The 13,314-nt window shown below is 38.7% G+C and overlaps 1 protein-coding gene across 3 annotated transcripts in view; it reads left to right on the top strand.

Moving 5' to 3' along the window:
• Window positions 1–13,314, top strand: part of LOC131676966 (lachesin-like) — a 144,803-nt gene that overhangs the window by 112,790 nt on the left and 18,699 nt on the right. For all 3 annotated transcript variants that reach the window (XM_058956430.1, XM_058956439.1, XM_058956422.1), the window contains one exon: window positions 139–258. In XM_058956430.1, coding sequence (XP_058812413.1) covers window positions 139–258 — 120 coding nt within the window. The remainder of the gene's footprint in view (window positions 1–138; window positions 259–13,314) is intronic.

The following is a 13,314-nucleotide window of genomic DNA, read 5'->3' as shown; positions in this document are numbered from 1 at the left end:
GAAAAATGGATCTCGTAACATTAATGTAAACCATACACATAGAGTACCTGGAGAAAAAGCCTCATTCCTGTGGCCAGCTTTCGAATCTTGTTAACAAAAAAACCTTCTTTTTCATCCCATCCCCGCTTTTCCGAGCAGTTCATCCTCTGATACAAGTGCCGAATCAGCTTGTTGGCGCCCCATTGGGAACCGATGTTACGGTAATTTGCAATGTGGAAGCATCACCGAAGGCAATTAACTACTGGCAGCGGGAAAATGGTAAGTCTAGTCTAAACTTTTAGTGGTAGCAGTAGTAGTAGCAGCCTAAAAAAAACACCAAATTCAATTACTATTATATGTGATCTAATAAAAAAAATGCTTAGCATCCTTCTATGGCAACAAAACCGGCGCGCAAGGTGCTAATGAGATGATAATGCTGAAATATATTTTCGTTAAATATTCTCCAATCACATTTAACAATGATCCTAAAAAAATCAAGAACTTATAGTTCACCAATGTCGCCAGCTCAAAATCTCTTCAAATCTTATACACTCAATTGGGCTCGGCAATTACCCAACAGCTGTGTAGTCAGACAATTTGGAAATTGATATCTCAGTAATGTGAGATTTGTTTGCTGATTTTCGGTGGAATATTTTCCGAGTCGCAAACGTCACTTTTACTGAGATATTAGCAAAAAAAATATTTACTGACATCTCAGCTGTTAAAATTTCGACAAAATATGCGAAAAAAGCTCAGATTCGGCAGAAAAAATTAAGTGTGTATATAACTTCTAATATAAGTTTTAATAATGAACTATTATTAATAATCGAAAAATGATAACCATCAGGTCCTATCTGGACAAAACCACAAAATTTTATGTTGGATTATTCATAATACGGTGGTATAGTGGTTTTGTACTTCTCAAATGACCTAGTATAGGTTGTAAATCACGCCAAATGCAACACAAAACAATATTTGAAAAATGTTGTATACCCTCAAAATCTTGATTTATGGCAAAAAACTATTTTTCGGAACTTTAATTTAAAATTAATTTAAAAAAATTCTACGCGGTCATTTTTCACCCAATTTAAATTTGTATTGTGCTTCTCTATAACTATGCTTAAGACAATATTTTTCTATTTAGAAGTTTAAAGAATATAAATTTCATAGTTCACTACTTTGGACGAATGGCCATCGATCCCGTGAAATTAACAAAAGGGATATTACTGCAGTACATCATACTACTAAACCAACTATTTAAAAGCACAATAAAAAAAACCCGATGGCACCATTCATTTCCACGCAGCAGATTTTTAATCTAACTATATTTTGCCGTTCCGAATATCCATACTGGTAAAGGGCGAACACGAAATTATTGCGACACATTCAACAGGGCATAACTTTTTTACCATTGGGTAAAAATCAACCAAATTTTGCACACTTTCTCGTTGATGTGTATTGTTTACATGCTGTCAAACTCGAAGTCGTGTTTTTCGATTCAACGAAAATGGAGGTGAACCAACGCGAGTCGAGAGAACAAATTCTTTCCAAACACCTGGAATTTCCTGACCTGTCGCACCGGCAGTTGGGAAAAATGTTGAACATACACCATTCAACCGTCTCCAGAGTGTTGAAGCGGTTCCAGGAGCGGTTGACGTTGGACCACGGCAAAGGAGCTAGAAGAAAACCGGGACCGGAGAACAAAAAGACGGAGGGAAAGGTGAAGCGGATGATTAAAGCAAATCCCAACGTCTCAAGCCGTGATTTGGCTAAAAAGATCGGCATGTCGCAGAGCTACGTCCAGAATGCAAAGAAGAGAGCTGGGCTACATACATACAAGGTACAGAACTTCCCAAACCGCGATGAGCGGCAACAATCGACGGCTAAAACTCGGGTACGGAAACTCTACGAGAAGATGCTGACAAAATATGGCTGCTATGTGATGGACGACGAAACGTATATAAAAGCCGATTTTAAGCAAATTCCAGGGCTGGAGTTTTTCACCGGGAAGAGCAAGTTCTATGTGGGCGACAAATTTAAGAAGAAGAAAATGTCGAAGTTCGCCTCCAAATATCTCATTTGGCAGGCCATCTGCTCTTGCGGACTGAGGAGTGAGCCTTTCGTGACAAAGGGCACAGTAAATGGCGAGATCTACAAATCTGAGTGCCTCGAGAAGCGCCTTTTTCCGTTCTTGTAGCAGCACGACTAAGCTCCGCTATTTTGGCCAGATTTGGCATCATGCCACTATTCTAAAAGTGTCCTGGAGTGGTATGATGCCAATTCTGCCCATTTTGTTTCAAAGGACATGAGTCCGCCAAACTGTCCGGAGCTGCGCCCGGTGGAGCAGTACTGGGCAATGATGAAGCGGGAACTTCGGAAGAGCAAGAGACAGTCAAAGACGTGAAGGACATGTTAAGAAAATGAAAAAAAAAACTGAGAAACTGGTACCGGATGACACTATAAAGACTTTGATGGAGGGCATCAAGCGAAAATGCGTTCAATTTTACACTCAAGGCTCCATCGATTAACTTTTCTTTTGATTTTTGAAGTAAATATATGTATAAAACTACCCTAAAATTTTGGTTTGATTTTAAACATTATAAGAAAATTGGCATGACATTTTTGGTGTCGCAATAATTTCGTGTTCGCCCTTTACATTCTCTACTCCATATTGCATCCACTCCGCAAGAACAGCTCTTGGTCGGGTGGCGGAAAAGTGAAATGATAAACGTGCCCCAAACGGTGTGTGAAATGTTTCGAATATCATTTATTTTCCATTACTCTCATTGTTATTGTTTGTTCAGCGTTATGCATGAAAATACGTTTAATTGTTTGTTAATCATAATTCGTTGAATTAATACATTCTGATAATGGGTTGGTTAGGACAACGCTGCGTGCAGAATGGCTCACAAATTGAAACATCGAAAAAAAGTAATGAGAAAATATAGTGAAACCATACAGTGGTTATTTTCAGCCAAGCACTGTTCAACTTATTGTGAATACTTAACTTTAATGCAAGCATCAATATCATGGTTGATTTTTATTTGTTTGTGAAGCGACTAAACGGTTGCAATAGTTGCCAAAAAAGTTACATGAACATGTTCCTTTTAGCCATGGGCGGATAGAAAATGCCGCATAACGCAAATAACACTAGTTTACAAATTTTGGGGTGATTGCATGAAGTTAGGAAAAAAGGTGTTTTCTAAGTCAATTTTAGGTCGCTGAACACGAAAATCATATTCATTTTCTTTTTCAAAGAATCGTTGTTGAGATTTTTTTGAAAAACGTGTTTTCGAGCACTTTTTACAGCGATTGATTGATATCTCTGGAACGAATCGTTCGATTAACACAATTGACTCAACATTCGAAAGGTGTTGATGTGACCATTTCAAAAATGTATAACATGTTTGGGTTAAATATCAACAATTCAGGGTTAAGAACAAGCAAAGTCAAAAAAAGCGATTTTTAGCGAAATTACTCATTTTTAGTTGATTTTTCATAGAAAAATAATTCAGCAAAAAAAACCTTTTAGGATCTTATGTGACAAACTTCTCACGAAAATTTTAAGCCTAATATCACGAAAATCTGATAAAACTGTTGATGTTATTAAGCACCGAGTGAAAATTGTTCTGTTTTTCACATATCTCTTTTGGTCTTAAATAACATTACACTTATTTACAAGAAAAATGAAGTTTCGAGAAAAAGTGTTTTCTAGATAAATTTTGGGTAGCTGAACACGAAAGTCATACTCAATTTCTCGTTCAAAGAAATTCGCGTTTAAAAAAACATTTTTTTGCTTACCTTTTTTGTTTTTGCTCTAATTTTTTATTACAGATTTTTTTTCATATTTTCAAAATCTAATCACGATAAATGAAGAAGAAAGGTGTTTTCTAAGTTAATTTTAAGTCGCTGAATGCGAAAACAAAGTCTATTTTTTCCAAAGAATCATTTACGAGATTTCATTGAAAAAGATATTTTTCGGCACTATTTTTAGTTATTTGTCAATATATCGTTAAAAAAGGATCCGATCGAAACAAACAACTCACTGTTCGAAAGGTATTGATGTGCCCTTTCCGTATAATATGCGTAGATCAAATGTACATTTATTGTGATTACAAGCGACCAAAATAAAGTCTAATTTTCGACCATTTTTAAAAAATGCATACTTCTAGATAATTTTTATAACAAATCATGGACAGAAGAAAATTCTTTTAAAATCTAATGTGATAGATAATCCTTTTACATAAATTTTAAGCCAATGGTCACAAAAATCGGATGAGAAATGTAGATGGTATGAACCACCGAGTGAAAATTGTATCTTTGTATTTTTCCCACAATCATACTTTCGGCTGAAATGATCTTCTACACTTGATAGTTATAAATTCGTTTATAATGATCGTTTGTGTTGGGTACAGTCTTCTCTAGCTTGTATCCAGCAGTAGTCACCTACAATGTCCCCGTCCCAGAAAACCTGATATCGCATTTCATTAACTGCTGAACCCTAATGGAATTTACTTTTACAAAAAATACACACAGATTTCTCGTCGTGTTGCAATAAAGGGCTCTCAAGTGAATTAATCATTAAACGTTGCCAACGTTGTGTTTGTTAACTGCGGCATTTGAATTTTTGAGTTGTTGTACAAGTAAGTGCTCTTTTTAAAATGTGCAAATATTTGTTTTGTTTTGTCTGTGGTGAACAAATATTTAGCAATCATTCCAGAAATCGGTTGACTGAAAATGTTCTTACTGCTATAAACATTCTTTTGCATTCTAAGCTAAATTCGTAAAAGAGCTTTGGACTCCGTATGCGTATTGTGTTTGGTGAAAGATTCCATCAGGATATTGCAGCAAGTGAAAAGCGATATGAGAGCTGCTGGGATGAAGGCATAATGGGTGACTATTACTGGATGAAAATTCGAGTACACTCTATCCAACATAAAGGACTGCATTCAAGGGAAAAAGTTTTTTTTACCGGAATTGTGATTTTGTGAACAGCACAAATCTCGACAAACATATGATTACGGCCTAAAAGCCAACTGTCAAAATCCACATTGAATGGAAATTCCAGACAAACCGTTACTAGTCGAACACAGTTCACAACAGTTTATGAAAGAGAAAACTTTTCTCTTTCGTTTATTATCAACATCTGTGATTGGCGTGTAACGGTTTGTCCGAAATTTCCATTCAAAGCGGATTTTGACAGTTGGCTTTTAGGCCGTAATCATATGTTTGTCGAGAAATGTATATTAATATTAATCCTTTTAATTCCATTAAGTGGTAGATATTTATTGAACTGTGCAATCCCTTAGAGGATTTGTTATCTTCTGCTTCAACAGACTTCGCTGGCGATTCTTAGTTTGCATAACATTACGTGGTTAGTGCTACGATCCCACTGAGACTCCTTCTCGATAGGGGCTCGAATATTTGACGACTGGCTTATGAGACAAGTGCTACACCCTCTGAATCGCCGCACCAGAGCAGGGTCTGCTAAAATTACAAAATTTTATTTTCGCTTAATGCGCCATAGCATCAACATTTTCCATCCGATGTTGGTGATATTAGGCTTAAAATTAACGTGAACATATTATCTGTCATCTTAGACTCTAAAAGATCCGAAAAAAATTTGCTTTGCTGTAAAAAAATCAATTAAAAATCAATAACTTTTGAAAATGGTCAAAAATTCACTTTTTTTACTTCGATCGCTTGCAAAACTAAAAATTTTAACACTTTAACAAAAGCACTGTTTTGAGCGACTTAGTGGAATGTTATATTAAACACTTTAAACCGCTGTCTTCCGTTTTATTCTGATACAATACAATACACTGAAGAAGGCTGCAAGTCGTAGCCGAAATACGTATCTGTAACAGAAAAGTGCAATTTTGCATTTTGTTCATCATAGTGGAATTAAAACGGAAGACAGCGGTTTAAAGTGTTTAATAAAAATTTTACATATGATCGCCACATATTATATATTTTTGGAAAGGGCATCTCGGCCCCTTTCAACCTGCATATTGATTATATTAATTGGATGATTTACACGCAAAATATTGACTAAAAACTAAAAATAGCACTCAAAAACAAGTTTTTTGAGAAAATCTCAAAATCGCTTCTTTGAACAAAAAAATGAATATTGTTTTCGTTTTCAGCGACCCAAAATTAGCCTAGAAAATACTTTTTCTCGAAGCTTCATTTTTTCAGCTAAAAATACGGATCTTGAAACCGGCGATAGCCATCGAATTTGTCAAAGTTACGGTTTTAACCTCTGAATTAGGGATTGCGATCAACCGTGAGTTTGATAATATATGAATACACAGATCGTCATATAATCCTCTTAGTAGTGAGGTAAACGCCTTTTCATATAATTCATATTCATATTATAGTCGTGGAATCACCAAGATGTCTGTCCTTTTGAATTCTCTACATCCAGTGGTAAATTGAAATACACATGATACTTCCTAGGATAATGATCACCCTGTTGCTACCATTAACCTATTCACATGAAACCGTTGATTAAAGCTGCATCTGCCATCATTGTTCAGCGCATTGACTTAAATGGTAGTGCGATAATGGGGGCATTCGATTCAAGTTTGCGTTGCGCATAAACAGAAGAATTTCGCCATTCTCGGGCCATTTTGCATTTTTTACATATAATTTATAATATATAACATGTTCAATGTGACTAAAAATGTATTAATTTGGAGAAAATTGAAACTTGTGTTATAAGAATGTTCATCCCACAAAAGCAGGGACACTTTCAAACGACACTCGCTTTTCCGAGAATTTAAATACTTATTATGATAGTTTAAACGATTTCTTTTTCATGGTTAGGTTTACCAGCTCCAGTAAGCCCTTTATCCCGAGATTTTTACCTGGGATAAGTTTTATAGAAGCACGAGTATACGTTGAAACCACACCTACTTGCGGAGTTTAAATGAGACAAGGATAAACTCTTTCATTTTTTTAACTCGTCGAGGTATCAATTACCGAAATTGACATACATTCACCGTTTAGTGCTTTATTTTAGCAAAGCATCATGCATAATTGTTCTGAGTGTTTCTCCTTAAACTGTAATTTTTTCGCGTTTCTAAACCGTTTTGAAGATTTATATAAGTGTGAAATTTCAACTACCCGGCAATCGTCAAAAAATCCAAAAGCACCGACCACCACAAGGATTGCCTTCTGCCACAGCCAGTGATGTACCAAATCGGATTTTTATAATTTTGGGGAAAAAACCCAAGGTTTTTTAAAACGGTTTTTTCGCGGGAAGATTGGGTTTTTTGCAATTTTTGATATTTTAGTAATTCAACATTAATGTATTGTTATACAAACATTTTTATTTTATTTATAAGCATTATTGTCATAAAGTTTTGCATGTATATTAATCCTTAATGGTTTTCCTCGATTGAATCATTGTTATAGCGGTGATCCAACATTTCTTTACAAATATTGTGGTTAAATAAGTGATAAAACTTTTCAACCTGTTTTGGGCTAAGTCGATTACGTTTCTTACTGTGAATCCACCCAAACGTACTGCACATTTTTTCTACTGTTGCTGATGTAGTTGATGCCGAAAGAATTTGGGTTGCGATTTGTGAGAGTTCTGATTACTGTTCATACTAAAGACGAATGTCAAGGCCCTTTCTTTCTGCATATTACTCACTTTTACTTTTCACCGAACTAAATAGGTATTTTCTAAATTATGTGTGAATACCTACCTTATTTCGCTAAAAGTATAGCAACCCCCAAAATGAGTAACAAGTAGAATAAAAGTAGTTCGGGCATCACACGATTATTCTAATTTTCACTAGTCAGAGTAACAATGACTATTGTTCCCAGTATTATATGAAATAAATTGGAATATGGAATGGATCGAAATTAAAGTCGCAGGAACAGAAATTGCTTCGTAAAACCCGTTATAAATATACTAGAATGTGAAAATTGGATTTGAACTTCAAGTTTCAAAATCGGACAGGAGCTTTTCGATTATGTCCTATAGACTAAAAACCGTAAAAAAGTATGTCCGGTTCTTACAAAGGACTTTTCTTCATCCAACTTTTAATCTTGAATGTAACGTTGTATGGAATTTCCTGTGAGCTAATTATACTGGAGGTTCATACTTGCCGACTTTTTCGGGTGAGAATATTTTAAGCGATTCTCATGTTCAAGGATCTCTGTCCGATTTTCACGCTTGATGTTTATATTCGATTTTTACATGCTAAGATATCTAGAGTGGGTTCTGCAAAGTATGTTTTATCCTTGATGGCCTCTCAAATGTAAATGATTCTGGCCCACTGAACGAGCAGCCGCTGGTGCCCTAAGACGATTTCGCTAGATTTTCAGAGCAGCGTGCACTCAGTGCACTAGCGCGACTGCCGAAAGGTTAAAACATTAAATGAACATCATATATTCGATAAAACGAAAAAACCCATATTTCGTCCGGGTTAAAATGATTTGGGAAAAAACCCGGTTAAAACCCAAAAATAAAAACCCGGGAAGATGGAATTTTTCCCTTCGGTACATCACTGGCCACAGCTAACAGGAGAAGTAGAGTGAAGCAGACAAGAAAGTGGCAACATCTAGAAAGTACACTGCGATGTCTGCCGGAATTGTTGCTGGCCGCAAATTCGGTAATTCATCATCACAGTCGCTAGGGAGGTTATAACAAAAGAACGAAGTTTTTCTCTCTGGTCAACAGTTTATAGCCGCTGCAGATGTCATCAATATTAACGCCAGAAGAACGCGCTTGAAAAAAACAAATTCAATTAAAATTATTCATCGTCTCACTAGATTCCGAGAAATTGATGTAAATCCCGTAGGCCTGGACATCGTCTCCAAAAACCGGTGTCTCCGGATCAAACCCGGAGGGGTGGCAACCCTATTCATAGTACTGGTTTGTATAAGAGTCATTAATTCATATCTCCGGATCGAGAATTCCGAATGAAACAATACGCATGCTATAAGGATAACTGGAAAGAGACTACCATGTAACCGACTGAATGCACGGCATTTGTGGCATTGTCTATAAAATAACCCTAGACACTTCACTCGCCCTTCTATTTACTTCTATGCAAATGAATACTTTGACACTATCTGTCTCATTCACCAATCGCATTCTCTCTCTTTCTATCTATCTCTGTCGCTCTCTGTTTAAGTGGTTTGGAAACGCATATGGCCTTATCTCAGCTAACGATTTCCAATTACGCGTTAAAATACTGAACCTGAAAATTCTATTCTAAGTGTTTTTTAATTCCGTCATTTCTAAAAATCCCTTTATTACTGTTGCGTATCACTATCAATTCAAACAAACTTTTTGTACAAGAATATGAAACAACAAAGCTTTAGTCAACCGGTTGTATTAAACCTTCCCAAAGTGCGGTGGACGTCTGACGTAAAATAAATACTTTTTGCTAGAAATCTGCAGCCAAAAAGTCATCTTAGATTTCCAAAACAAGTTAAACATTCCAGTTTCCTGAAAACTAATAAAGGTCGCTCAATAAAATAGAAACACAATAAAATAGAAAGAAATTAACAACGAAAACGAAAAAGCAAAACTGGAAAGGATGGAATCACTAGAAAGAGCATTATATACCAATTAGATATAGGATTTTCACAAACATTTCACAACTTTCTGAAACAATGGATCTCAAATTCGTCTAATTTGTTTTATTTATTTAGTTTATTCGAATCATTTTTGTTTTAAATTTCATTCCATATACTCATTTCTTCAGCTTATTAATTTCATAGATTTTATTCGTTTGTTTTATTCATTACGACTACTAGACTATTTTTAAATATATTATCATTTCTTTTTAATCGTTTATTTCATTCGGTATTCTTTTTACTTATTTTGCTGGTTTAAGTTCATTTTATTTATTTCATCTATTTTAGTCGTCTCATTCTTGGGATTCATTCTGATCAATTTGTTCATTTCATGAATTTAACTTATTTAATTTACTGTCTTCATTTCATTCATTTTTATCATTTCATATATTTTATTCTGTTTCTTCATTTGAATAATCTGACTATTTTTTCACTCAGCATTTTAATAATTTCAAACTAATTATTTTTTGACACAATTTAAATAATCTATTAGGCATATAACGTTTTTAAAATTGTTAAAATTTTCATTTAAATCATTCAATTAATTTTATTCAGTTTTTTTTTCTCTTTATTTATGTAATCAATTCTATTCATTTTGTTTCTTTTATTCATTCTTTTCGTTGCATTGAATTTATGGTTTTGGTCATATTATTCAATTCCACATTTGACCATATTACTCAAACTGATGAAATTGCCTTGGTATATGCTTGGAATATGTCAACCAGGTAAACAACATTACCAAAAACAAAAACAATAGTCAAATAGACACGTTAGACCTTTTGTTGAAAACAAATGCTGCCTAAGCTCGAATTCTACGAGCAGAAAACAAAAAGATTAGTCAGAAAGATTTTAAGCCAGTTTCTAATGACCCTGCCACTTACAGTTATCCGATCTATATATTTCACATCCTTGCTCTCACTTGAGTACTATGGCTGAGTGTGACTACATATCAGTCGAAATAAAAAAGGAAAATAGTTTCATTAAAATCGGTACTGCCATTGCTGAGGTAATTACGTGACATTAGTGTACATACATACAGACACACATACTGACATACAGCCGTGTGGTATCCGGTGGTTGCTGAAATCTCTTGTAGTATTTCACCAAAAAATTGACCCACGGGATTTCTGTTCCCCATGTCGTAAGAGGCGACTAACAACAGTTGTGCTGTTAAATGGTGAGATAACATCGTACTCACAAGTTTCCTATATTATGCCTTCACGTGAGTCTATCGATGCCATTTGATCGTTAGACCGGCGTCGGCTAGGTGCTAACAGTCTTCTGCTGTAGCATCGGAATGAGAGGGTGCCCCAATCCAAGGCGTGACGCGAGCCGTGCCAAGGGATTAATGGCGGGGGAGGGGCATCAATACTTCGAACCCCAACTCTACGTAAAACAAGGACTCAGATCCGAAGTGTTGTCAAATACCAAGCCGCGCACGGAGTCTGTGGGTCACCAGGGCGCACCCCACAGTATTTTTTCCCTTACCCTGTCAGTCAGGGTTGACTTTCTTTCCCTTGCTCTTCGTGGGAACAAAATGGAAAACACTAAGAACACTGTAAACATGAGTATGGCGATGAAGGTGGTGAGCTCCTTTGCCAAAGATGGTTTGGCGAGGTCTCCTCCCCGAGTGGGGGACAGCGGAGCGACGGTGGCTGCAACCAACAGCTCCAGAGTCCCTTCAGTGGTGGTAGGGGATAGCCCTACCAACACGCTCAGCGGACCACTACCCGCGATGCGCAACTCGATAATATCAACGAGTTTACAAGTGGAAAGCTGAACATCAGCAAGGAACTGAAACAGAACCTGCTGGTGCTCAGCCAGGCTGTTCAAGTCGCAAGACAAGAACATGACGCTTATATCAGGCGGATGGCGGGAAGAAAGAAGGCCGATAAAGGCGCCCAAACGGTGGCCTTCACCTTCCTTGGAGGAGCTACTATGGCCCAAGAGGCGATTGATTTCGCCTTGACGGTAAAAGAAGGCAAGGCGCGAAGCAACGCCAAACAACGCGCAACCACAAAGGCCAAACGTTGTTTGAACGGTGCAGACCGGGGTGCAAAGGATCCCGAAGGGCGTCGACCCGAGAAGGTGACTTCTCGGCCCAAGAAGCCGAAAGGCACCAACCGGGCACAAAGTGCCGGGCCACAAGTGGGTGCCATCGGCGGAAGTGGCGAAAATCCCTGACAGCTGGTCAGCATGGCTAAGCGAAAGTCGAATGCACCTCGACCCGCACAGAAGGTCAAGGACAGAGGAGAGACTCTTTTGGTGAAAACCGACAAGGACAAGTATGCTGACGTCCCCAAATCGATGCGGGTGGCCGATAGCCTCTCGGCTCTAGGACAAGATGTGCGCAGCGTTAGACGTACCAGGACCTGCGAAATGATCGTGGTGCGCAAACTAGTTGGGCGGCGTACAAGAAGTTGGCCCAAGAGGTCTTGGGTGACGGCGCTCAAGTGAGGTCGTTGGGTGTGGAAGTGACCCTCCAGTGCAAGCAACTGGATGACATTACGAACTCAGACGACGTCGTCTCTGCCATCATGGAGCAGTGTGGCGCAGAGATTGAGCGGACCTCTGTACGCCTAAGAGAGGGACTCTTTGGCACGCAGGTAGCCTATTTCAGGCTACCGGTTGCGGAAGCCAAAAAGGTGATCGAGAGAGGGAAGCTGAAGATCAGCTGGTCAGTATGCCCAGTAAGCAAACCCCAGGCGGTTGTGGACAGGTGCTATCGGTGCCGAAAGTCCGGCCATAAGTCCTACAACTGCAAGGGTCCAGACAGAAGTAAGTTGTGCCGTCGCTGTGGTGAGGAGGGACACAAGGCACAGAAATGCGATAGGGTACCAAAATGCATTATCTGCGCCAGTAAGAAGCAAGACCGTAATCATGGACTTGTACTTTCGTATCCCTTCGGTGAGGCTAGTAAGAAGAAGCCGTGCAAGTAACACAGCTGAATCTTAACCACTGTGCATCTGCCAAGCAGCTGCTGTGGCAGTCGATCTCGGAGTCGAGGACAGATGTCGCCCTCCTATCCGACCCGTACAACGTTCCTGCCGATAACGGACGGGGGTCTAGAATGGCGGCAATTTGTACAACGGGACGGTTCCCGGTCCAAGAGGTAGTACACTTCTCTGCGTGTCGCGATTGCCAAGATCAATGGTATGTTCTATTGTAGCTGCTATGCCCCACCAAGGTGGCCTATAGAACAGTTCAACCAGATGATCGACAGACTCTCGTCCTACCTAGTGGGTCGGAAGCCGTTCGTCATAGCAGGAGATTTTAACGCTTGTGCAGTGGAGTGGGGTAGCCGCTGTACAAATACCTACTGGAGGCGCTTGCGAATGCAGTGCTAGTCAATTATGGTTCCACTAGCACGTTCCGTAGAAATAGGGTCGAGTCATGGATTGACGTAACGTTTGTCAGCCCGGGTCTGGTTCCAGACATGGACTGGAGGGTAGACGAGGGCTACACCCATAGTGACCACCTAGCAATGCGCTTTAGGATCCGAGGACGGGTGATCCCAGCCAGGCACGTGGGTGATCCCAGCCAGGTACGCAGGTGGAAGACCAATCACTTCGACAGCGACGGCCTTCACCTTCCTTGGAGGAGCTACTATGGCCCAAGAGGAGATTTATTTCGCCTTGACGGCAAAAGAGGGCAAGACTGCGCTTAACCCGAAGCGGCCCAGACAGTCACCAGGCGAAGGTGCGCGAAGCAACGCCAAACGACGCGCAACCACAA

The sequence above is a fragment of the Topomyia yanbarensis genome, chromosome 1 (assembly GCF_030247195.1).
Source record: "Topomyia yanbarensis strain Yona2022 chromosome 1, ASM3024719v1, whole genome shotgun sequence".
NCBI lineage: Eukaryota > Metazoa > Arthropoda > Insecta > Diptera > Culicidae > Topomyia > Topomyia yanbarensis.
This window is presented reverse-complemented; position numbering and strand designations above follow the sequence as displayed.